The sequence below is a fragment of the Salmo salar genome, chromosome 06 (assembly GCF_965601325.2).
Source record: "Salmo salar chromosome 06, fSalSal1, whole genome shotgun sequence".
NCBI lineage: Eukaryota > Metazoa > Chordata > Actinopteri > Salmoniformes > Salmonidae > Salmo > Salmo salar.
Window position 1 is genome coordinate 62,839,362 of NC_138296.1, and position 25,956 is coordinate 62,865,317.

Sequence of the window (25,956 nt, forward strand, 5' to 3'; positions counted from 1 at the left end):
ACTGAATTTGACTGCCTGTGTAAACAGCCAAGCATGCTCAAATTACACATGTTGAAATTACCCATCAATTACAACACTCAACAACCCACTTACCACCTCCATCTGAACGGTTAAAGCTGGACTCCATAGTGGGAAAAAAAACATCCGTTTGTGACATTACAGCAAACACTGTTTGCACATGCAATAGAATAGCACAGTATACACTGCAATTTATTTGACCATGCTGCGCAACACTTGGGTTGGCAACAAAAACAACGGTGGTGGGGCGGCTAGTGGCGCTGTTTCCCCCTATTGCGGATTCCATCTTAAAAGGAATAGAAATTGGTTAAATGAAAAGACAGATGATGCTCAAATTTTATTCACATTTATTTTTGCTTTTAGTGTGCTCACAGAAAATTAGAACACTAAGCAGGAGTTTAATAGCATTTTTTTAAGCAAAGTCACATTCCATCTCTAAGTCAAATTGGTCAAAGCTTCTCCAGTATTTACAAAAGAAAAAAAAGAGACAAGATGCTACACAAACGTGGCATCCGATAGAGATTCCTTCATTTGTCAAAGACCACTGAAAAAAAAGCATTGTCTGCTGTAATCAAAACATACCACAGTATATAAACAGTAACCATTCCACTTATCACAGCTTGGTTGAGTTCAAAATTGCTGAAAAGGTCATCCAGGATGAATTTGTTTTTTGTTATCTTACAAAAATGAGCGGGTGGAAAAAGAGCTGCAAACTTCATGTGCTTCTTGAGATCAAGATTTCATTTGTACAATAATCATAGTTAAAAACACCCCGCCTATACATACTTACACTTTATTAAGGTCATAAAACCAGCAATAAACAATAAAGCCTATACAACTTGTATTTCTACTGAATCACTGACTGGTACAGCTAATGAGATTAGTGAAAAGCTCCTATGATTTTTTTAATGACTTCCTAAACCTAGCTCTGGGGATTGTATTTTTTTGTCGTCTCATAGTAAAAATGACTTAGTGTTATAAACCGCATGGTACTCTTGTGGTACATAGGTGTTTGTTTCATTCTCGTTTTTAAGACCCCTCTTTACATTATAGTCTGTGGCACAATTCCCAGGCACAAAGGTGCCACCTCCAAATCTCCCCCACCCACCCCAAAACCCCCTTCATTTACATCTCAACTCATTTACATACCCCACCTCCTCCATACCATGGGCATGCCCATACATTTTGACAAGGTACATTTTGTATAAAAATGCAACAACAAAAAAAAACATGTAATACGGATGCAAAAAAATATATGGCAGAGTGTGGATGTATTTTTTTTCTGTAATATTACGTTTCTAAGCAACCCACCTCTGCCCGTTGGAATGGTAGTAACAATGGACCGAGATGGGTTTTGTGGAGGGGGAAGGGAAAACAAAAAAAAAGAAAAGCTTTAAAATACCCCTGTTGTAGACAAGTCCTCCAAAGCCAGGAACTGGCACCACTCCAACATACAAACAGGGAAATGTTTTTTTGATTATCTTTTTTCAGCTTTTTGTTTTTTTTATTTCTTCCGTTTTGCTCTTCGCGTTTATAGCTTTACTCAGCAGTGGCCTCTGCGGCAGCGGGGGCCTCTGGACTGGATGCGACCTCTGTTGCAGGTACAGCCTCCTCCGTTTTGGGTGCCTCCGCAGCAGGCTCAGCTGGCTTCTCCTCTGCTTTTGGCTCCTCGGCGGCTGGGGCTGCCTTGGCCTCCTCAGCGGGTGCTGCTGCTGCTGTTTCCTCAGGCTTGGCATCTGTGGGGCTTGCTGCTTCCTTAGCTTCCTCCCCAGCACCGGCAGGCTTGGCCTCTACCTCCGCAGTCTTGGCTTCCCCCTCAGCAGCGGCCTCTGGGGCCTCGGCTGTCTCATCCTTGACCTCATCGGTGGACGCAGCGGTCTCCTCACCCTCTGCCCCATCGCCTGTCTCCTTTTTGGTCTTTTTGAAGGAGAAACCGCTAAGCTTGAAGGACTTTTTGAAGGAGAAGCGCTTCTTCTTCTTTTTGGGGGTCTCGTTGCTGGTTGAAGGCGTGGCACCCTCCTCCGGTTTAGCAGCCTCACCCTCAGCTGCTGGAGACACAGCCTCGGCATTCTCTGCCTTTTCCCCTTCTACTGCCGCTGCTGCTGAGGGTGCAGCCTCTGCAGTTGCAGCCTCCTCTTTTGGAGCCTCCTCAGCCGTGGCACTACCATTGGCATGCACCTCTTCTTTGCCTGCCTCTGCAGCCGCAGGAGAGGCATCCCCGTTCACTTTCACATGGCCGTTTTCCTAAAGACAGAGGCCATTAACATCACATAAAAAAACAAGCGTGGAATATAACCTGTGATATGGACTATTGTCACTCAGTGACACAAGGGGCAGTAGACACCACAAAAATAGATCGGGACAAAACGCATACAGCCCTCTGTCTATTTTTTATTTATTTTTAAACATGTTTAGTATTAATGGGCCTTTACGCACGGGCGTCGGCAGGCTAATTGCTTTGCGAGTTACAAATTCAATACAGAATTCGTTTTAGAAATGCAGAATTGAAACTACTTTCCCGTAATCACGTGCGAGAATAAGCCGCCTCCGTCAATGAGAGAAGGGAGACACGGTTTCGGATGGTTCGCTAGGGGGCGATGCGTGTCTGCCGGTCGCTCCAACACCGAAGCGCCAAAGCAAAGCATCTGCTCATTAAACAGCAGATGCTCATTAATACACCAGATCACGCAGAGCATCCTTCAGATGCATACCCCAAAAACCAAACAGCACCAGAACCCTCAAACCATCATCCTTATCACTTTAATAAATACCATCCATTCCAACACTTATAATACCAGTTACAGAGGGGACGCATTATCAAATGTGGTTCCCCTGCTCCCGTGTAGTAGTAACCATCCCTGCGCTCTATTCGAGCATCTGTAACAAAAGGCGTGTTGGCTAGCTAGACCGTGGCAAGCCATTGTTGGCGTCGTTCATCTCCCCAATTCACCCACCGATTGCCTCAAGTTATTAGATTTGTGCTCAGTTTCAGTTAAGCTTTTGATTCAAACATGATTGATCCATTTAACTACACATGGCTACATAAGGTCCAACAATGTGATACCAATTTCCGCTGTCTCACAATCCGAAATTTCAAACAAAGAATTCACCCATTTAACCGAAATCCCCACACATCAAATGAATCAATGAAAACGACAGAATACTTCACCGAATTTGTCTCCAAATAATTATTCAAATCAGTTTGGACTTTTGTAATAATTGTAGAATTTTAAAAATTGCATTTCAAATCAATGATCAACTGTTTAATGAAATAGTGTAGATTCAATGTATTCGAATAGTGGTTGTTTGCTCCATCAGCCTGGCGAACGTCTCCATAAGTGCCCACAACACAATAACGCACGCAGAGAACCTTTGCGCAAACCAACCGTATATCTATATTTCCTTTAACTCGGATACAAATATATATATTAAATCAATTACCTGTCCATTGGTCTTGGTTGGTGAAGCGGCAGCCTCTCCTGGCTTTTCAACCGCGGTTTCGCCTTTTGCAGCTGTCTTGGAGAATTGCGCTCCCATGCTTTCGCTCCAACAAAGAAACTCAACCGATCCAAAAAAACGAACAAAGACCACTACTAGACTCTTTCTTAAATGCAAGCACTTTGCGAAGGCTCCTCTTTGAAACGTTTACTGGACAAGTAATCAAAGTCCAGTCTTAGTGAACAAAATGGGAAAATTGCAGAAAATACCTGCCAAGTGAAGAGAAGTAATAAAAAATCCCAGATTTGTGGCTATGTCGCTGTAGACAGGGTGGAAAATGGAGAAATTTCCCGTGTTGCTAATAAGATGCGGAGTCCAACGCCCAAGTGCACAGGGCCACATTCAGTTGCCAAACGTTCTCGAACGTTGCAGATAGAAATGCCACGAATAGAGCTGGTGGTTCCTCATTCTACATGTTGGAGAGGCATGTGTGTTCTATATTGTTTATTTCTATCTGAACGTTCCAAAACGTTGCGTTCTACTGAACGCGGCCCAGATGAATGGGCATCCCGAATGATGACGGCATCCGCGCTCAGATCCAGCGAATCAGAGCCCTCACACAGAAAGTGGGCAAGGCTTTAAAAACGAGTGAACAATGGGTTTTTTGCAGATTGTAACAAATCTGAAAAATATATATTGTCGTGGCGACAAATGTTCCTTTCAAAACTACCAAACAAAAATTACTCGACTAGAGAATAATTTTGGAATTGATGGTGTGCGCAGAGGTTTGAAAGACATTCTAATCACTCCTAACAAAGTGATACCTAATTATTGATTCATTATGATAGATGTTTAAGGGTGTTTGTAACAATTTCATCTCAATTATGTACGCTAATTTGATTATGAGGAATCGGCATTTGCTTTAGGCAGAAATTGTTTTTTGGCTCATTGAGCTCCAGCCGCCTCCACTTTCAGAACGTGCTCTGAATACGACCACATTCACTTGACACAGACAGTGCACATTTAGTAGGTAGTCTATTTAGTGGTGGCTATTTTTCATATTGAATAAATACTGCTTTTGTGAAACAATCATGTCTTGATAAAATACATTTAAAGGGGGGACACCCAAACCCACCTTTCAGCTCAATGCCATCTGGTAATAAGTTCATCTCAGTCACATATAATAGCACCACATACAGTATGTATACAAAAGTTTGTGGACACCCCTTCAAATTAGTGGATGTGGTTACTTCAGCCACACCCATTGCTGACAGGTGTATAAAATTGAGCACACAGCCACGCGATCTCCATAGACAAACTGGCCTTACTGAAGAGCGTCGTATCTTGCAATGTGGCACCTTTCCAACAAGTCAGTTTGTCAAATTTCTTCCCTGCTAGAGCTGCCCCGGTCAACTGTAAGTGCTGTTATTGTGAAGTGGAAACGTCTAGGAGCAACAACGGCTCAGCCTCGAAGTAGTAGAGCAAGCTCACAGAACAGGACCGCCGAATGCTGAACCATGTACCGCGCAAAATTTGTCTGTCCTCGGTTGCAACACTCACTACTGAGTTCCAAAATGCCTCTGGACGCAACGTCAGCACAATAACTGTTCGTAGGGAGCTTCATGAAATGGGTTTCCATGGCCTAGCAGCTGCCCACAAGCCTAAGATCATCATGCGCAATGCCAAGCATCGGCTGGAGTGGTGTAAAGCTCGCTGCCATTGGACTCTGGAGCAGTGGAAACGCATTCTCTGGAGTGATGAATCACGCTTCACCATCTGGCAGTCTGATGGACGACTCGGTTTGACGGATGCCAGAAGAACACTACCTGCCCGAATGCATAGTTCCAACTGTAATGTTTGGTGGAGGAGGAATAATGGTCTGGGGCAGTTTTTTATGGATCGGGCTAGGCCCCTTAGTTCCAGTGAAGGGAAATCTTAATTCTACAGCATACAATGACATTCTAGACAATTCTGTGCTTCCAAATTTGTGGCAACAGTTTGGGGAAGGCCCTTTCATGTTTCAGCATGACAATGCCCCCGTGCACAAAGCGAGGTTCATACAGAGCCCTGACCTCAACCCCATCAAACACCTTTGGGATGAATTGGAACGCCGACTGCGAGCCAAGCCTAATCGCCCAACATCAGTGCCGACCTCACTAATGCTCTTGTTGCTGAATGCAAGCAAGTCCCTGCAGCAATGTTCCAACATCTAGTGGAAAGCCTTCCCAGAAGAGTGAAGGCTGTTATAAAGGGGGGACCAACTCCATATTAATGCCCATGATTTTGGAATGAGATGTTTGATCAGTAAATGTCTACATATTTTTGGTCATGTAGTGTGTTACCTTTTATATATTTTTAATCTAAGATGATTCTTTTGAATGAAGACACTTTTTGAATGGAATGTATTAATCTATTTATTGTACATTATGTCATTATAGTGACTCCCGAGTGGCGGAGCGGTCTAAGGCACTGCATCTCAGTGCTAGCTGTGCCACTAGAGATCCTGGTTGAAGTCCAGGCTCTGTTGCAGCTGGCCATGACCAGGAGACCCATGGAGCGGCGCACAATTGGCCCAGCGTCGTCCGGGTTTGGGGAGGGTTTGGCCGGCAGGGATGTTCTTGTCCCATTGCGCACTAGCGATTCCTGTGGTGGGCCGGGTGCAGTGCACGCTGACACGGTTGCCTGGTGTACAGTGTTTCCTTCAACACATTGGTGCGGCTGGCTTCCGGGTTAAGTTGGCATTGTGTCAAGAAGCAGCTGGGCTGGGTTATGTTTCGGAGGACGCATGGCTCTCGACCTTCGCCTCTCCCGAGTCCATACGGGAGTTGCAGCGATGGGACAAGACTGTAACTACCAATTGGGGTAAAAATATATATTTGTAAATAAATAAAAAGGAGTGTAGTGGAGTAAAAGTTGTCAAAAATATAAATAGTAAAGTAAAGTGCAGGTTCTCCAAAAAACTAGTGCTTTAAAGTACTTTTACTTAAATACTTCACACCACTGGTGTTACCTATATTTTAGCTGACAATTCTGGCTTTTCTGAATGTAATTTCACAATTTCATTTGCATATATAATTAAAGACAAAGGGTTAATGCTATAATTAAGAAATTGTTTTGATTAGTAATAAATTACTTTAAACCGGTGTGTGTAAAGTTCTGTTGTGCGACATATATATATTTCTACCATGTGTTTTGTGTTGTAACATCAGATATAATTGAGGTTAAGTCACCAAAATTGGACTATCATATTCTTAAATTGCTTACTAATGAACGCAGCAACAGTTGTGTAAATACAAATAAACATATTCTATGAAAATGGGCAACTGATGCCAGAACACCAGCATGCCATGCTATAACACCAGTGATGCAATGTAACACCAGTGACACAATGTGAAAGCAGTGACATATGATCATTTCATACAAATTTGATCAATTTAGTAATATCTTTTATTTCTTCTGGCCAAGACATGTTTTACTTTGTACGACAATGTTGTGTTAGGATAGACATTTTAGTCAATAGGCTTCATCTTTTGGTCTTAATCTTATGGACTAAAATGTATTTCCTAACACAACATTGTCGTACAAACATAAAATATGTTTATTATAACAATAGAAACACAACAGTGAATGTAAACTAGGACTAAAGTCAAATATGTTCATGTAATAGGCCTATTTCCTGTACTAACTTTTCCCGTACAAATTATTTCCCATACTAACTTCACTTTTACTTGAGATGTGTTTGTCTTTAGAAATGTTTGTTCATGTTTGTCTTTGCCATGTTATTGTGTCAGGTCCATCTGTTATCATCTCTGAGCCAGTCTCCATTGCTTTCTAGCCGCTGACGGCTTCTTCTATGGTAGCCAGTTCACACCTGCCACTTTCCCACATTCAGGTGCTCCTCCAAGTACTTCCAGATACTGTGGTCAATCTGATCTTTTGTTCACTGACAGCGGCTTTGGCATCAGACACACAATCTGGTAATCCCCATACCAGTTGATATCATCTCTTGGGTTTGGCCAGAAGAACTTGTTGACTCCATTCCTGTGCATGCACTTAACTTTGACATTTTGTTCTTCGACCTCCAGTATAACGCTATAACGCCAGGGTATGGTTGTTCGTCATAGTTCACAATGCACCACTGTCCAGTGTGGTGAGCCTCGATGACATCTGGCCGAAGTGGAGCTGAGGCATCCGGGTCAATGACATCTGTTTGATGTGGAGGTGAGAGACCGTGGCCATTAGCCGGCACTGTCGGGAGAGTGATTTCTTGGAGTCCATAACATGGGCAATCCCACACTCCTTGCGCTGCTTGGCAGAGACGTTATAGGTTGCCAGGCATGATACTAAGAACCTGGTGCATTCGCATGGTTCCCTTTTATGCTTACTTTATGCCACCTCTTCCTCACTGACATAATACAACTGTATTTGAGTGCCAGAGTCTCTTACCTCCTAATAGAAAGACATTGCAGTTATGTCTTTCCCGTGGTGGACCAAGAGGTCAGCTGTGAACCACCCACTCCATCCGGAGCACCCTTTCTGTGACTGGCCTCAAAAAAGTTCCACGTACTTCCCTGGATGCCGTTCTTGACAGGTTCAGTACCAACCATATAGAAGTTGCCCTTCTGTTTATATTGGGTGGCAGGGCCATCATTGAAGAAGTGAAGGTGTTGCACGGTAGGGTACCGCTGTTTTAGCATGTCCAGAATGGGGTCCAGGTGAGCCCATATGGCTGTCGGGTGAGAAGGTGCAGAAAGAGATGGGTGGGGGCTCCTCTGCCACATAGATGATACCAGTGTGGAGCGTCACCTGCTTGTGTGAACCCCCGAAGTGAACTGACTGGATCTCTGAAGCATACATGCATGTGAAGTTTTTTACAAAAAACTATATGGATCAGGCAGTCATTAGTCAGGTTCTCTCTCAAGGTCCGGTAGCTGTGGTACCTGCCATCGAATGTTGAACAGACGTCTCCTACATTTTAAAGCGCCTTTCCCGGAACTGGGTAACAAGCTCATCCTCGATTATGGCCAAGTTTGACCACGTTTGAGCATTTGATTTGCCATAAAACGCAATTTTTCATGAGTCTTGCACTGGCAAGTTTCTTGGCCTCTCCTGTGGTGTCATCACCCAAAAGGGTCTCTCCTTTCAGAAGAAGGCGCATGATGAAATCTGTTGCCCATGCTCAGCAACGTATTTCCTGTGGAGGTTACGCCGGGAATCACAAAGGAGCCTCCTTTTTCTTCACCTTCCTTAGTGTGATAGTGTCTTTCTTGGCAGGGGTTTGCCTGCAAGGTAAAACTGTCTCACGGCTGTCTTCTTGTTTATTTCCACCAAGCTTGCTTGTTGACCTCTTTTGTTGCTTCCAGGCTTTGTATAAAAAAAAAACAATGCTCTGCTCACACAACTTTTGGAATTTTTTATTTCTTTATTAGCTTCCTCTCAGTATATTTGCAAACTCTTGTTTGGCTTTGTCTGATTTGGCTGCTTTGCTTTGCTCTTAGATCCCCCAAGGCCCATAGTGGAAGTTTAGAGTTTTTGAAGTTGTTGAAGAGGCATGGTGGCCATGTAGTGTGCTTCTCGTCTCCGTTCTTGGACTTTCAGGGTCTTGATTTGTACCCTGCAAACGCTGACAACGTTTCTTGCAACTTATGCTGTTTTCTTCAGGCTTTATGTACTGCTGTCCTGTGCGATCTCCGCGCTTCGGTTTGTCTGTAAAACATAAAGATGTAATCTTTCAAAGATGATACAAACATGAAATCCTACTTTATTTCTGACATGCCTATCCACAAAACTATATAGCTTCGGTAAAACATAAATAATTCTGCCATGTGACAAACATTTTGGAAGCCTACTTAAAGGTATAGTTCACCCAAATTACAAAATGGCTTAATGGACAAGGTATTACTACAATCCATGCTTTGGTTTTGTTTACCTGGCCACTGTTTAAAAGGCTTACTTTTTTACATCAATGCAAGTTCATGCACTTCTCATCCAAACAATCTATACGTAACTCATTGAGTTATTGTGCCACAAATGCTAAACAGTTAGCATTTGAAACAGTGGCCAGATTAACAAAACCAAAGCGTGTGCTGCTGTCATACCTTGTCCATAAATTGCTTACACGTTAAAGAAACCTGGGTGAACTATCCCTTTGGGTAACTGGGTAAATAAGTACTAACGTCTTCCTACTTGGGGGGGGTCAACACTGTCTTTCCTGCTCTCAACATCTGTGTTTTTTCTGTCTGACCCGCCATTTATTTTGCTCCTGTCTTTTTCCTCTTTCTGTGAGATCATTCACTCTTTCTTTTTTTCTAAATTCTTTAAGTAAGTCTGGTGGGTTTTTTTCAAGGTAGGCTGCTCTACGGTCTGGGTCATCTGGGTCAGCATCCCTTCACTGTCTATAGAGTCTTTTGCTTTTAAGCAGCACTTTATTTGCCATATCTATCAAAAGGAAAGTCATATTATGTTACAAATTACAATATTGAAACTGTATAAAAACTTAAGTTGGTATAAAAAGTTAGCAGTGCTATTGATTGTCACAGGTGTTACCAGCAGGAACAGTAACACCAGTGACGAATCTGCTGACAAGATGGCATATCTAAAATGGTTGCCACAGAAGCTCAAACCACACTTCTTAAATTGTAAATAAATCACTTAATAATGTAATTGGATCAATTATTTCAATCATAATTCCATTCCCCATACTATAGAACACCAGTGACTGTTTTAAAGCTTTGCATTAAATTACCAAATTAATCATCAAATTGTTAACATATCAAGAGAGAATGCAGACTCATCATGTGCTCTTCAAAACAGACCCGCCTCCAATGAACCTTTGACCCAGGAAGAAGTTGGCATTTCTTTAGCATATATATATGTGGGTGGCTACATATGTTACACAAGCACAGTAACAATCAAACTCCTATTCACAATTCCCTGTCTGGCCACTGTACAGTTAGTTCATGGTTCTGCAAAATGGTTTGTGTCATAGCTGTGGTGTTACATTCACCAAATTGGAAGATACCTCTTTGAACTGAGCTGAACTTCACTAAAAGCCTTCATATGGTCAATTCCTCTACTACTTCACCAGTACAGTTATTTAGCCTATTCGTATAGGGATGTATTATTTAAGCTCATACAACAATGTATTACCCTTAAAATCGGATTATGCTGACACCAACAGTAATATTGAGGGTCAAGAGCATGAGGTTTCCGACCTATATCACAATGACACTTTGTTTATATTCACAAATTATAGGTGATGACTTCCTCCGCTCAGGTGACAGGTCAGGGGCAAACAGTCATTCAGGGTCAGTGATAAAACGGATAGCCATTCTCTCCCTGCACATTCCATTTTGGACAGCTCCCCTCAGAGAAAGAGCAGTGTTGTGTTGGTGAGATGACAGATTGCAGTAAACACTGTGGCAGCCAATCAGGTGATACAGCCACTTAGAGTAGTTACTCAGCAACACTCTTGAGCACTGAGTCTCCCCCTTTTCACTCTCTCAGCTACATTATGGTTTAACAAGCCCCAGCCATTTTGCAGCAGTGGAGAGGGGAGGAGGAGGGAGGAGTGTTCTGCGGAGAGGAGGAAGTGGTCTCCCAAAGTTGCTCACAGCACAGGTTTGTTGACATCTAGTGACTGGCTCTAGGGAGAAGTGAGTGTTCAATGTTTGCAATGCAAATACAGCACCAAAGTACAGCCAACTGTACTCTTTCACCGGCCTGATAAAGAAAACAGATACTGTTAGGACATAAGGGCATACTGGTGGGTTTCCTGGAATATGTTTGGTATCATTGGACTTTTCTTTTATCATGCACTATGCAAAAATATCAACGCTACTGTAGACGTTTAAATGACCCTATTTTACATACAATTAGGTTTTACAAAATAACTAGGACTGCAGAATACATTTGTATTCTTTGCTTATGCAAGTGATGTGTAATTTTCCAGGAAGTACCCTTGTTGTTTTTGAACTTTTATAGGCTTTTTGATTGGTATTCAATGTGCATAAATGTAGCGCAATGGTCTTCAGCGCAAAACTTCATAATAGGCATCTGGCAGAAGTAAATTCATCCACAAACACTAATATAATTTCATATCTATCTTAAATGACCGTGTTATCACGAATTTGATGATATAATCGTCAAGCCGATTCAAAAGATGAGGGGACATGATACCGAAGTAAAGCGGAAGAGGTGGTTGCTTTCACAGGGTATTAAGAACAGGTTGTATCAGAACATTGGTGTTGAGGATCAGTACATTGTTTTGCACTAGGGAATCTCTTCTCCATTGAGTTTTGTTACATGACTTACAAGTAAGGTGATGGTTGCATCACTCGTCAGTGATCTGACATGACTGCAATCAAAGGAAACTCAGTCTGTGGAAGCTTAGGTGCCTTGGCTTGATACTATGTTGATAGGCTATCTGAGAGGTTGGGAGGGGGTGGCGAGAGAGAGAGAGAGAGAGAGAGAGAGAGAGAGAGAGAGAGAGAGAGAGAGATACCTGAATTATTTGTTCCTCTCTGCCTAAACAAACTACAGCCTTTTTACTCTGCTTGTGTAGCATATGTCTTTCACATAAATGACCATGGATTAAAATGCTTTAAAAGCAAAATAGTACAACGTTGCCTAATCGTGAGACAGTGTATGGCTTTGAAAAAAACTACACGAGGGCAAAGAATCAGAGGCATTCATCTTGCCATGTTAAACCAGACCTAATTTGAAAACACTTTGAATTGTGATTTCATCTGAGATCTTCATAATACACTAGTTATGCGTGAGGCAATCCATGTTAAAGCGTGAATGGACATGCTTCCTATTTGCATGAAGTCAAATTTCAGTAACTGATGGTAAGCTCTAGAGAAAGATTGCAGTTCTAACACAACACTCCAATTAGGTTATACAAACACCCTGCAGCAACTTTTCAACTGACTTATGCAAAGAGCGTACGTTGTAGAGGCAGTACAAACTAATGTTGTCACAATACCAGAATTTTGACTTTGATACCGATACCAGGTTTAGTATCACAATACTCGATACCAAGATGATAATATAGAATACAACAGTACTTACTATAGAATTCTGTAGTAAACTGTAGTATACGGGGCACTGTCGCCGGACACTCTGGACGGGGCATTGTTGCCGGACATTCTGGAAGGGGCACTGTTGCCGGACACTCTGGACGGGGCACTGTTGCCGGACACTCTGCCGGCTCCGGACTGTGGGCCGTCTCTGCTGGCTCCAGACTGTGGGCCGTCTCTGCTGGCTCCAGACTGTGGGCCGTCTCTGCTGGCTCCGGACTGTGGGCCTTCTCTAGACGGGGCACTATCGCCGGAAGCTCTGGACGGGGCATTGTTACCGGACATTCTGGAAGGGGCACTGTTGCCGGACACTCTGGACGGGGCACTGTTGCCGGACACTCTGGACGGGGCACTGTTGCCGGACACTCTGGACGGGGCACTGTTGCCGGACACTCTGGACGGGGCACTGTTGCCGGAAGCTCTGGACGGGGACTGCGCACTGAAGGCCTGATGCGTGGGGCTGGCTTAGGAGGCACCAGACTAGGGACACGCACCACAGGGCTAGTGCGAGGAGCAGGAGCAGGACGAGCAGGACTGGGCTGACGCACTGGAGGCCTGGTGTGTGGGGCTGGTACTGGAGGTACCAGACTGGAGACACGCACCCCAAGGCTAGTGCGAGGAGCGGGAACAGGACGTACTAGACTGGGCTGACGCACTGGAGGCCTGGTGCGTGGTTCCGGCTTTGGAGGCGCCAGACTAGAGACACGCACCTCAGGGCTAGTGCGAGGAGCAGGAACTGGATACACCGGGCCATGAGTAGGCACTGGAGGTCTGGAGCGCACCTCCTGCACAACCCGTCCTGGCTGGATGGTAATAGTAGCCCTGCACGAGCGGAGTGCTTGCACAGGGCGAACTGGGCTGTGCAGAGGCCTGATGGCTGCCATGCGTAGAGCAGGCATAGGGTAGCCTGGGCCTAGGAGGCGCACTGGTGGCCAGATGTGCTGCGCAGGCATCCTCCTTCCAGGCTGGATGCCCACTCTAGCACGGCACTTGCGAGGGACTGGGATCGCTCGCACCGGACTACGCGTGCGCATGGACGAGATCGTGCGCACTGCCGCATACACCGGCGCTCTCCACTCCACACGCTCCCCATAATAAACACGGGGAGTTGGCTTAGGGCTCACCCTTGGCCCAGCCAAAGTACCCGTGTGCCCCCCCCAAAATATTTCTTGGGGGTGCCTCTCAGGCTTCCTTGCCAGCCGTGTCCCAGCATAGCGTTTTCTGTCCTCTCCAGCCTTCCTCCATGGTCCTTCTCCCGCTAGTATCTGCTCCCAAGTCCAAAACTCCTTATAACTCTGCTGCTGCTCCTTCCTCCGCTGCTTGGTCCGTTGGTGGTGGGTAGTTCTGTCACGGGCGTCGTATGAATTGGACCAAAACGCAGCGGGAATGTGAATGCTCATTATCTTCTTTTATTAAATAAAATGAACACTGAAAAAAAAGAACGACGAAAACAGTCTTGTCAGGTGCAACAAACACTAAACAGGAAACAACTACCCACAAATCCCATAGAAAAAACACCAGTACTAAATAGGACCTTCAATTAGAGGCAACAAGGAACAGCTGCCTCCGAATGAAGGTCAAAACAATAAACTAGACATAGAAATAGAAAAACTAGAAAATAGAACACAGAAATACAAAACATAGAACACAACCCAAAAACCCCGACAACACAAAACAAACACACCCCTGCCACGTCCTGACCAAACTACAATAACAAATAACCTCTTTTACTGGTCAGGACGTGACAATTACTGCACTAGAAGCACAAGCATTTCGCTACACTCACATTAACTTCTGCTAACCATGTGCATGTGACCAATAACATTTTATTTGATTTGTATATATAAAAGTGTGTGCTGTCTCTTTAAAACCCCGTAATTCACGAGACACATTATCTCACACATTCAGTTCGGTGAGGAAGAGACATGAGATGATTAACCTAGTGAATACGACTTGATACACATTTGATAGAAGAAACGAAAGTAACAAAAATTATTGTACTGTACCATTTTACATGTTGTAGTATCGAAAAAGTACTGAAGTTTCGGTATAATGTGGAACACTAGTACAGTATGCCTCAGGTTCTTCTGTAATGACCATAACAACAACATGGCATTTATTTTTTGGTCTTTTGGAATGCACAAACATTTTTACTTTGTCAATATGATATGATACCGTCACAAGCTAAAGACAGCTTGACCTTGTTGAATAGGGTTGTACTTGAACACTGGGCTGCTTAAGGGCAGTTTCGCTCAGTTTCATGTCCACAAGACCATTGCACATGTCCACAAGGCCATTTCACATGTCCACAAGGTAATTTCACATGTCCACAAGGCCATTGTAATGCATCTGGATATTTACCATTTTCATGTTGCTAATAAAAATGGTTACACAGATGAGATAGTAGACTGGGGAATATTGTTTAAATTAACTGTGTACACTATTGTGTTAATTAGAATCTTTTGTGCTCAGTTTCAGAGGTAATTCGGGAATGCTTGTCAACCCCGATGTGCTTGTACTGAACCGCCTTAGAAATCCTGACAACTAGAAAGCTATTACAATCTCTTATCTTTACCAACATAGCCACTGAGCAAGTGCATGGGAAAGAAATACCTGGTTTGTCACAGCAATTTGACAGATAAGGCAGTGGGGTGCAGCAGTAAAAGTGTTGTCAGTCACACAGCGCTTTGGATGAATAGAATATTACTCGTGATAGTGGTGATGGTGAGACTTTTAGCGGTGGATGCCTCACATCTCAGCTACGGTCAGATTCCCTTGTGCCTCTGTATTTGTGATTGCTCAGCGGTCTCTTTGGCAGTGTGTATGTTTTATGTGCTGACTGAATGTATGTAGTGCATTTGGACCATAACATACATGCTTCTTACTTGTGCTGTTGGTAGTTACCATAGCCTATTTGTGTCACGTCCTGACCATAGTAAGATGTTATTTTCTATGGTAGAGTAGGTCAGGGTGTGACGGGGGTGTTTTTCTATGTTTATATTTCTATGTTCATGTTCTAGTTTTGTATTTTTATGTTGGTTTTGTTTGGGATGATCTCCAATTAGAGGCAGCTGGTCCTCGTTGTCTCTAATTGGAGATCATACTTAAGTAGGGTTTTTTTCCACCTGGGTTTGTGGGAGATTGCAATTTTGAGTAGTGTTTGATTTTCCTCTGCGTCACGGTTTGTTGTTTTGTTTATTCAGTTTATTTATGTATTGCATAGTTTCACAGAGTAAATAAAATGTGGAACGACACACACGCTGCACTGGTCCGCTTCTCCTTTCGACAACCATGACAATTTGTCTCTTATTGTCATGAATGTGATTTATAAAAAAAGACCCCATGAAATTTCATGTTTGCCAACACGAGTTGATGCTAAAAATAAACTACTGTTTAATGACAACTTAAGGAGATACAAGATAAGAGTAGCTATAGAACCATCCAGAGGGCAAAACTGGTTTACAACTAGAGCCTCAGGATCACAGATCTTAACTGTTTAGTATTGTGTTTCTGCTTTCTTTAGTTTGAAACAACTTGGTCATTCGCAATTTTTTTTACCGGTTGCACTTTCTTACCAAAAAAAACCTGACTTACTTAACTAGAAAGTCAATAATGGAAAGAATGTTCCCCAATAGGTTCAGTTTCTTAGACACAACCTTTCCCTATTCACTATCTACAGCCGCTGCCTGCTAGCTTGACGTTTGCTATCATTTTGTCACTAGGATTGTATTGAGAATTAATGATAGTATTAAAAGACTTTGAGTCTGACACGATAAAGGACCAGAGCCTATCTTAACATATAGCGTTAAGAATCTGTAATGTCCTGCCTTCTGTCGTCAACAGCAACGAAGTATGACCAGAATCACTGAAATGCTCAGGATACAGACCCACACTTTCTCTCTTTTCCTTTTAACTTCCCAGTGTTTACTTTTTTGTATTGCTTCACAGGAAAACATCCAATAGCCTAGCTCGGAGCATTTCTTCAGCATTAAGGAATGCCAGAATTCATTTGTTCAGGGTCAATGATGTGTAGGCCTAATTGCATTGAGGGTGCTGATGGCAGTAGGAAGGAAGGAGGAGAAGGCACTGAGCGATAGAGGGAGAGCTGTGAAGAACTACACACAAAACACGAGGGAGGAGCCTAGTGACCTGGCTGAATAGGACAGGGGCAGGAGGTGAAAGGAACCTCTTTAAAACTCAATCTGCCCAACTGTAATTGTTAGTCCACACAGCTTTTCCACCACCATTACGGGAATCCTATTAGTTGTGCCCATTGGGTCTTGTGGGTAGCCTCCACTCAACCTCAATGGCAAAACTGAGATTTGTCCATGTAGTTATATCAACAAAAGATACAATAACCAGACACTCCAGCCCGCACAAAAGATGTGGAAATATAATATTGAAATTCATATGTTTTGTGGAGGAGGAACAGTTTCTGCTTGGCTAAGTCATTTCATCTTCCCTGATTCCTGCTCCTGTTGCTTTTTTTCTTCCTCTGATCCACTACCCCGCCCCCCTGGGTCCATTTGGGGAGTATCACCTTCTGTTTTGGGGTGTGCCTCTGTGCTTAGAGTCTCCGCATATCTAACACCATGGTGTGATAGTGTAAAGAACAGCACGCTGCTAGCATAGCAAGTACCACTTCCTTCTGATTCGTCTCACACCGAGGCTTGAACGCACGACCTCTGCCTTGCTAGAGCACGTGACCGCTCCCTCATTAAAATGCAAATCAATTTATACAATTTTTGACATGCGTTTTTCTGGATATTTTTGTTGTTATTCTGTTCAAATAAACCTACCATTCAAATTATAGACTGATCATTTCTTTGTCAGTGGGAAAACGTTCAAAATCAGCAGGGGATCAAATATTTTTTTCCCTCACTGTATATAGTGTGTACAGTACTTGGGTGCAAGCTTGTGTGTTGGCATTATACAGCTGGAAGTAATTATTACACATTCTCAAACTGATGTCAAATGTGTCTCATTAGTGCAGGAGGAAAAAGTCTCTCCCACTTTAATGTTAAAGCATGAAAGCATTCCATCCACACATCCTTGAAATAGACCTCTTCCCTATTCACCTTGAATGCTAAAGCATCTTTCATATGTAACTTTCACAAGCACACCGCAGCCAGTCAGCCGAAGAGACCAGGCTCAGTCAGATCCAATGTGTTTTTTTGATCAGTGAAACCCACATGGCCCTCTCCTGTGACTGACTGCTCTGTGACTGACTGCTCTGTGACTGACTGCTCTGTGACTGACTGCTCTGTGACTGACTGTTCAATGCCACCCGTTATGGAGCGATACAATTAATTAAAAGCAGGCCCTGGCGTTTGGAGTGGAGAGTGGTGGGTGGGTGGGTGGTGGGGTTGGAGGGGCGGGGCAGAGGGTTGTTTGTGCGGCGTGTCAATAAGACTTTTTGTCTGCGCACATCGCTGCCTCAGCACAGGCTGCAGGCCGCAGGAATGCAATCGGCTGACAGATGCACCAGAACAGAACAGCATGTCTCCCAGAGTAACCGTTTAGTCCGCCAGCCGTGGTGGGTGCCAAGCTCACTGTTTCACTCTGACCACCGTCCCGTCCGTACCCCTCTGAGCCCACAGGGAGAAAAGCCTGTGTGCATTGTGTGAACTTATGGTCCCGGTATGCTATTTAATGGTATGCTAGTTAATAATGCCGATGCCATCCCAACCAGTGTGATTTGTAGATCTAAATGAATGAACAACTGGTGGGCATAGAGTTATGTGCACTGAATGTTTACAATCATATGGTTATAGTCTGTCAGACTGACTTCTTTCCCAGGATGATCACTGCTCTTCCTAGCTATTCCTCTGATATGCACAGAATCAGGAAGTGGGGTTCACACCAATGGCCAGTAACCATGATCCAATAGAGCATGTGCTGCACATATTGGGAAGGCATGCTATCCACTGAGTGACAATACAGAGATCACACTAAATGATCATGATACACACAATGCAGCCTAGAAATGGTCTTTGTCCCAAATGGCACCCTATTTCCTATATACTTTTGACCAGGGCTGATAGGCACATGGTTGCTGACTGAGCAGAGCACCTCCTTCCTGGGTGTGGTTCTCTCCTCTTCTCTGCTCTGCTCAGTCTTCTCACTGCCCCCCTGAAACCAACTTTCCCACAGGGCTTGAGGAGTGATTACATGCCGGTGCCCAATCTCCCTTTGATCGTCCCATTGGACAGTTGCTCCCAATTAATGACAAACACATTTTTTGGAATCTTTGACCTCCGACCTCAGTAAACAGGCCTGCCGCTGCGTGTGATACATGGGATGAGCGGTGGTTTAAAGCAGGAATTTAAAGGGGCACAGGAACAGAGACTTAGTGCCCGCTGTGCAGCTCCCTCCCCATGGTCCTCCTCACAAGGCATTCCATCGTCAACTAACCCTCATCAGAGCTAAACAACCATACCTTTACGCCATTAGTGGCTGGCATGATGGATGGATGAACTGATGGGCACATTTTGCACTTGTAATAGTTGTTGACTTAAAAGTGAATAAGTTATTGATGGAAATCCATTGATGGAAAAGCATACAACAAGAACAAAGTTGGGATTTTTTTTGATCAAAGGAGATTTAAATGCTGCCATATGGGTGAGTTATGGAATGAACACAAGTCTCTCTTGGTTGATATATTTGGCATAGTCAATGTTGGCAACAGAGATTTGTGTTTTGCAGGAATGAGTTGTTCGAGACAGATTTATGAATATGTTTGCAAGCAAGCAAAATACGTTCTCCCTGGCCCTTGAAAAGTTATTTGAATCTGTTCCCATTAGAGAAATGATTGATCTATGACCTTAACTGGTATGAATGTGCCTTGAATGAAAGATCACTCTGTACTTGAGGAGTAGCTTCTATCTAGGCTCAGTGTGTTGGTGATGACACACTGTGAATGATGCTCTCCAGATTCCCTAGGCTCTGGTTGTCAGTGCTCAGAAGACAGTGACATAAACAGAACGTTTCCTTTTTTCAACAAACAATTCCAGTGCACAATACCGATGAATTAAACATGTTCTCAGTGGTTTGCAGTGTCAAGCATTTTCGAGTATGAGTCAGTCGGTCGGTAGTCCAGCTCCAAACAAGATTAGAATCCGTTTGCTTTGAATCCAGTTGACTTCGTTTTTATATGGGTAGTTAATGCTTGGCCTAAGCACTTGAGTTCGTTCTCATTGGAGAAAACGTAATGCAATTCTAACGCCATAATGATGGTGACGTTATCAAGGAATTGAACGATAAAGGAGGAAAAGGCTTTGACAATATATCTTCCTCTTTTTCTGCTTGGCCTGCACAGATGGATAGTTACACAAGAGGAGAAAGGGGTTCCTCTTCAATCCTTTAAACAGGAAGTGCCTGTAGTCACACTGTTCATCTCAATATGACAGTGTTCATTCCTGTATTCTGGGTGTTTTAAGTGTTTAATAAACCACAGAATGCACTCATTATTTATGGCCATTAATTCTTAATTCTTAATTATTTATAGCACATGTTGCAAAACTCTGATAAGTTTCAAATGTCTGATTTTAGATGCATATCTATTACGGTATATCCTATATACTGTATCCTTTGGGAATCAATCAATTTAGCTGTTACAAAATGTGCAAAAAGTACACACCAATCCAGGTTAAGACTTGAATGTTTTCTCTTTTTGCTCCTCTGAACAAAAAGTAGTGTGACTCAATGATAAATGTTATCTAAATCCAGATCTCCATTAAATCTGTTTTTTTTGTTGTGGTGTGGTAAGACCTACTTCTGTCTCTGGTAACCACAATGTGACATCTGCATCCCCTGCCACTTCCCTCAGCTGGTCCAGACTGCCTCTGTGGCTGCCTGGGTCTCTGCCGACTGGGGAAGTGTCAGTGACCCCTGTGTGTCCTGGTGCCTCTGGCCGGCCCATCCTAGCCCAGCCCGGCCGGACCTCCAGGGGAAGGCCATGGTCCTGCCAGCGGATGGTTTGGGAGTGGTGTGTGCATGGGGGGGGGGGGGGGGGGACAGGATAAGAGATGGGGAATTGGTCAAATAGATTCAGGGAGGGAGGCCAGCCAGACAGCAAGGGCAGTGGGAGTCAGAGCTCTCTCTCCATCAGGTCAATGTTCTCTCCTGTTTCCGCTGTTACAGATCCCCCTCCTCTCTCTCAGACCCAGCTGAGGAAGAGAGAGAGAGGGGTGAAGGAGGGGTGCTCTGCTCTGGCAGCCAGTCAACTGGCACCACAGTAACCTTAGAGAGACAGAGGGAGGGAGAGAGGGAGGGAGGCGATTGCCTGGATAGCAGCCCCGATGCACCTGTTGTTTTTGTCCGAGAGCAGTAATTATTTAGGTAATCGACCCACAAACCCCCAGTTTTGCCACCCATCCATGCTAACCTCCATCAATTACATCTCCATAGTAACCACCTGGATACAGTGGGCCCACTATAATGGACCATTGTTCAACTGCACTTCCCGTGAAATGCTTTATCAGAAACCAAGAAGCATCTACCTTACTTGAGATTCAGCGGGAACATAGTCCTTGATGTTTATTGTTTTCCATTCAGAGAAAAATACCATTCTGATTGTATCCTGTTATGCAAAAGAAACTCATCCCTCATACATGAATAAAGATAATGACTCATTATTAATGTGGGTGTACAGTTGATCATGCGTAATTTCATCAGCATGACAATGGTCATGCAATAGATAGAAACCTTTTGTTTTGTTTTAAAGAGGTACGTAGGTAGTATGTACTCAAAATGAAAGGATGTACTGTAAAGCATTTCTGATTGGTTTCCTTAATTTACCTTACAGAGAGACAAACTGAAGAGACAGAAGACAGACAAAAATTGACTTGCTGAGATAGTTGTATGGTTAAGACATGAATCTACTGTGAATCTACAGTCCCTTTCATAATGTGCTCCATAGAGACAGTCCCCTTACAAGTTGTGCCATTCATGTTCTTTGACAGCTGAATGGCACAATCCTCTGGAGCCTTTGGTAGAAACAGATGAAATCTGTATATGAGAAATGATATTAGAGCAAATGGATTGGTGTGGGATAATGCTGTAGGCCTACAGTTGACTGGCTAGCGTGTGCATTGCCTAACGTCAGTCTGGGCCGGGTGCATGGTTCAGCTTCATCATGCAGATCAGATCAGATCAGGCCTATACCTTTCACTATGCTGCTAGCAAACAGATCATCCCAGATTATGACTGTAATTAGTTCATCTCAAGACAGGATCAGTCCTAAACCTGTAGAAAGAGATAAAGAGTTTTGACAGTTTGCTGTACCATAGGATTCCATTAGTGGAGGCTGCAGAGGGGAGGGCGGCTCATAATAATGGCTGGAACGGAGCGAATGGAATGGCATCAAACACATGGAAACAATGTGTGTCAAGGCTTTGGGTAACTGGTGAAAAGGAGTCAGGCGCAGGAGAGCTGAGCTGTGTGGACAAGGTATTTAATACACGAAAAACACCAGTATAGAAACAATACAACGGTGCGTGAAATATACCGGTACCACGAAAATTACACGGGTGCATAGTACAAAATCCGGCAACAAAATACCAGCCGTCAGATACAGCCATCAACATAGAACAAACACGCACACTTACATGTGGGAAACAGAGGGTTAAATAATGAACAGGTATGTGTCTTGAAGGCATGGAGAGTCGGCACCAAACTCACCCAGGGGGCTCTGGGTGAGTTTGGTGCCGACTCACCTGGGGTGACACGAGAGTGCCCTGCCTGCTGCCTCGACTCCCAGAGGAACATCCCCAGCACTAACTGGCTGTGTGCCCTCTGTGGCCACAGATGGTGCAATGAACGGCCCCTCCTCCGGTCGCCCTATGTGCAGCACCTCCCAGCTTCATGGGCGTCGGAGCGGTGGGGCTGGGGGATGGAATCGAGAGACCCTGATCTGGACGTCCGCGGATGGCCAGCAGGTTATCCAGCCGGATGGACAGGTCCACCAGCTGGTTGAATGTGAGAGTGGTGTCCCTGCAGGCCAACTCTCGACGGACGTCCTCGCGCAGACTGCACCGTTAGTGATCAATCAGGGCCCTGTCGTTCCATCCCGCGCCGGTGGCCAGGGTCCGGAAGTCCAACGCGAACTCCTGTGCGCTCCTCGTCCCCGGCCTCAGGTGTACGAGATGTTCACCCGCCGCTCTACCCTCAGGCGGGTGGTCAAAGACTGCCCGGAAGCGGCGGGTGAAATCCCTGAAGTTGTCCAACACCGCTTCTTCTTCCCCCATATGGCGTTGGCCCACTCCAGGGCTTTCCCTGAGAGGCAGGAGACGAGTGCGGCCACGCTCTCACGGCCCGAGGGAGCCGGGTGGACGGTTGCCAGGTAGAGCTCTAGCTGGAGCAAGAACCCCTGACATCCTGCCGCCGTTCCATCATACTCCCTCGGGAGGGCGAGCCGAATCCAACTGGGTCCAGGTGAAGAAGGGGTGATTATAGGTGAAACTGGTGGTGCTGGTGGAGACGCCTGAGGAACTCCTCTTCTCTCCCAGCGCTCCATGGTTTGCAGCACGCAATCCATGGCGCTGCCGAGATGCTGGAGCATAGTAGCGTGCTGCTGGACTCGCTCCTCGACCACTACTGCAGGGGCACCTGCTCCTGCTGACTCCATTGGTGGTGCGTGTTTCTGTCAAGGCTTTGGGTAACTGGTGAAAAGGAGTCAGGTGCAGGAGAGCTGAGATGCATGGACAAGGTACACGAAAAACACCAGTATAGAAACAATACAATGGTGCGTGAAATATACCGATACCACGAAAATTACACAGGTGCATAGTACAAAACCCAGCAACAAAATACCAGCCATCAGATACAGCCATCAACATAGAACAAACACGCACAATTACATGTTGGAAACAGAGGGTTAAATAATGAAGAAGTAATGGGGGGAATTGAAATCAGGTGTGAAAAACCCACAGACAAAACAAATGGAAAATGAAAAGTGGATCGGCGATGGCTAGAAGACCGGTGACGTCGACGCCGAGCAACGCCCGAACAAGGAGAGGGACCGACCTCGGCGGAAGTCATGACAATATGTTTGATGTATTTGATATCATTCCACTTATTCCGCTAGAGCCATTACCACGAGCCTGTCCTCCATAATTAAGGTGCCACCAACCTCCTGTGGATTCCATTATAGGATGTCTTGTAGGCAGTGAAGTGTTCAAAGTAGAAATCTGAAGAGGCAGCTTATGGAAGGTAGTTCAGGAAGGTAAACAGTGCTCAAATCAAGTCTTATTTGTCACATGCACCGAATACAGCGTTACCGTGAAATTCTACCTTAGAAGCCCTTAACCAACCATGCAGTTCAAGAAATAGTTAATAAATAAACTAAAGTAAAAAATGTGATAAAAAGTAAGACAATAAAAGAAGAATAACGAGGCTATATATAAGGGGTCAATGTGCGGGGGTAAAGGTTCCTCAAAGGTAATTTGTACATGTAGGTAGGGGTAAAGTGACTATGCATAGATAATAAACAGCGAGTAGCAGCAGTGTAAAAACTAAAGGTGGGGGGGGCTTAGGAGTAGAAGCTGTTAAGGAGCCTTTTGGACCTAGACTTGGCGCTCTGGTACCGCTTGCCGTGCAGTAGCAGAGGGAATAGTCTATGACTTGGGTGACTGGAGTCTTTGACAATTCTTTGGGCCTTTCTCTGTCACGCCTATTATAGAGGCCATACGCACTACCCTCTGTAGCACCTTACGGTCGGATGCCGAGCAGTTGCCATACCAGGCGGTGATGCAACCAGTCGGTGATGCTTTGTAGACTATCAAGCCAGCGAGTCGTTTCCAGTGAATCTACTGCTGTTAGATAGATTAATGCAGAGCAGCCTAGCTGACAATAGCCAGCTTAATTTTCATCAGAGAGACTGGGTTAAGAGCTTGGAGAGCTTCTTTTCTACTCATTTAACATCTGTTTGGCTGTTCAAGCACCTCTTTATAGGATGTGCTGTATGCTGAAAACGCTCCGGAATCTGCATTTAGTCTGTATGTTCAAGGACTCCAGGGTATCACATTACATTATTTTCAGGAGCTAAAGATATGCAACAAGCTCAACCATGGGTACAGTATGTCAAGAAAACAGCATTGCAAGCACACTTCTCCTCAGCGTTCATTCTGCATATGTTAAGTAGTTTAAGTTGACTCAGCCCAGAGCCCTATACTATGTACAGTGGGGAGAACAAGTATTTGATACACTGCCGATTTTGCAGGTTTTCCTACTTACAAAGCATGTAGAGGTCTGTAATTTGGGATGCTTTTCTGCAAAGGGGACAGGACGACTGCACCGTATTGAGGGGAGGATGGATGGGGCCATGTATCGCGAGATCTTGGCCAACAACCTCCTTCCCTCAGTAAGAACATTGAAGATGGGTCGTGGCTGGGTCTTCCAGCATGACAACGACCTGAAACACACAGCCAGGGCAACTAAGGAGTGGCTCCGTAAGAAGCATCTCAAGGTCCTGGAGTGGCCTAGCCAGTCTCCAGACCTGAACCCAATAGAAAATCTTTGGAGGGAGCTGAAAGTCCGTATTGCCCAGCGACAGCCCCGAAACCTGAAGGATCTGGAGAAGGTCTGTATGGAGGAGTGGGCCAAAATCCCTGCTGCAGTGTGTGTGCAAACCTGGTCAAGAACTACAGGAAACGTATGATCTCTGTAATTGCAAACAAAGGTTTCTCTACCAAATATTAAGTTCTGCTTTTCTGATGTATCAAATACTTATGTCATGCAATAAAATGCTAATTAATTACTTAAAAATCATACAATGTGATTTTCTGGATTTTTGTTTTAGATTCCGTCTCTCACAGTTGAAGTGTACCTATGATACAAATTACAGACCTCTACATGCTTTGTAAGTAGGAAAACCTGCAAAATCGGCAGTGTATCAAATACTTGTTCTCCCCACTGTACGTGTGTTTGAGGAGTTAGTGAGGTAACTTTAGTCAACTCTGAGTTCAATTTGGGATAACCGGTACCACGAAAGTGGCTCACCTTTTAGCCAGATCAATCTCTAGGGCAACAAATCCTTCAGAACTATCCTGCTCCCGGGCAGGCTAACTCACGGCTAACTCTACTTACCCTGAATGAAATGAGCCGGGAGTTGAGGACCAGTAAAATCAGATTCCCTCCCTCTTGCAAAGATTGCATCATCATCCCCTTCATTTTTCTTTAAATGTAACCTTTATTTAACTAGGCAAGTCAGTTAAGAACAAATTCTTATTTACAATGACTGCCTAGGAACAGTGGGCTAACTGCCTTGTTCAGGGCCAGAACAACAGATTTTTACTTTGTCAGCTCAGAGATTTGATCTAGCAAGCTTTCGGTTACTGGCCCAAAGCTCTAATCACTAGGCTACCTGCCACCCATTTGAGGAAGACAACTAATGAAATATTTTATTAGTCAAATATGTTTA

At 44.4% G+C, this 25,956-nt stretch overlaps 2 protein-coding genes across 2 annotated transcripts; both read right to left on the bottom strand.

The window, feature by feature from the left end:
* Positions 1–348: 348 nt before the first annotated feature.
* Positions 349–3,818, bottom strand: LOC106607732 (myristoylated alanine-rich C-kinase substrate). Its single transcript, XM_014205003.3, has 2 exons — positions 3,460–3,818; positions 349–2,262 (listed from the first exon to the last, which is right to left on the bottom strand). The coding sequence occupies exons 1-2, from the start codon at positions 3,553–3,555 to the stop codon at positions 1,558–1,560; spliced, it is 801 nt and encodes a 266-aa protein (XP_014060478.1). The 5' UTR covers positions 3,556–3,818; the 3' UTR covers positions 349–1,557.
* A 3,014-nt stretch (positions 3,819–6,832) lies between these two features.
* On the bottom strand, positions 6,833–14,312 carry LOC123743469 (uncharacterized). Its single transcript, XM_082976801.1, has 2 exons — positions 12,529–14,312; positions 6,833–9,162 (listed from the first exon to the last, which is right to left on the bottom strand). The coding sequence occupies exons 1-2, from the start codon at positions 13,934–13,936 to the stop codon at positions 8,951–8,953; spliced, it is 1,620 nt and encodes a 539-aa protein (XP_082832927.1). The 5' UTR covers positions 13,937–14,312; the 3' UTR covers positions 6,833–8,950.
* Positions 14,313–25,956: the final 11,644 nt, after the last annotated feature.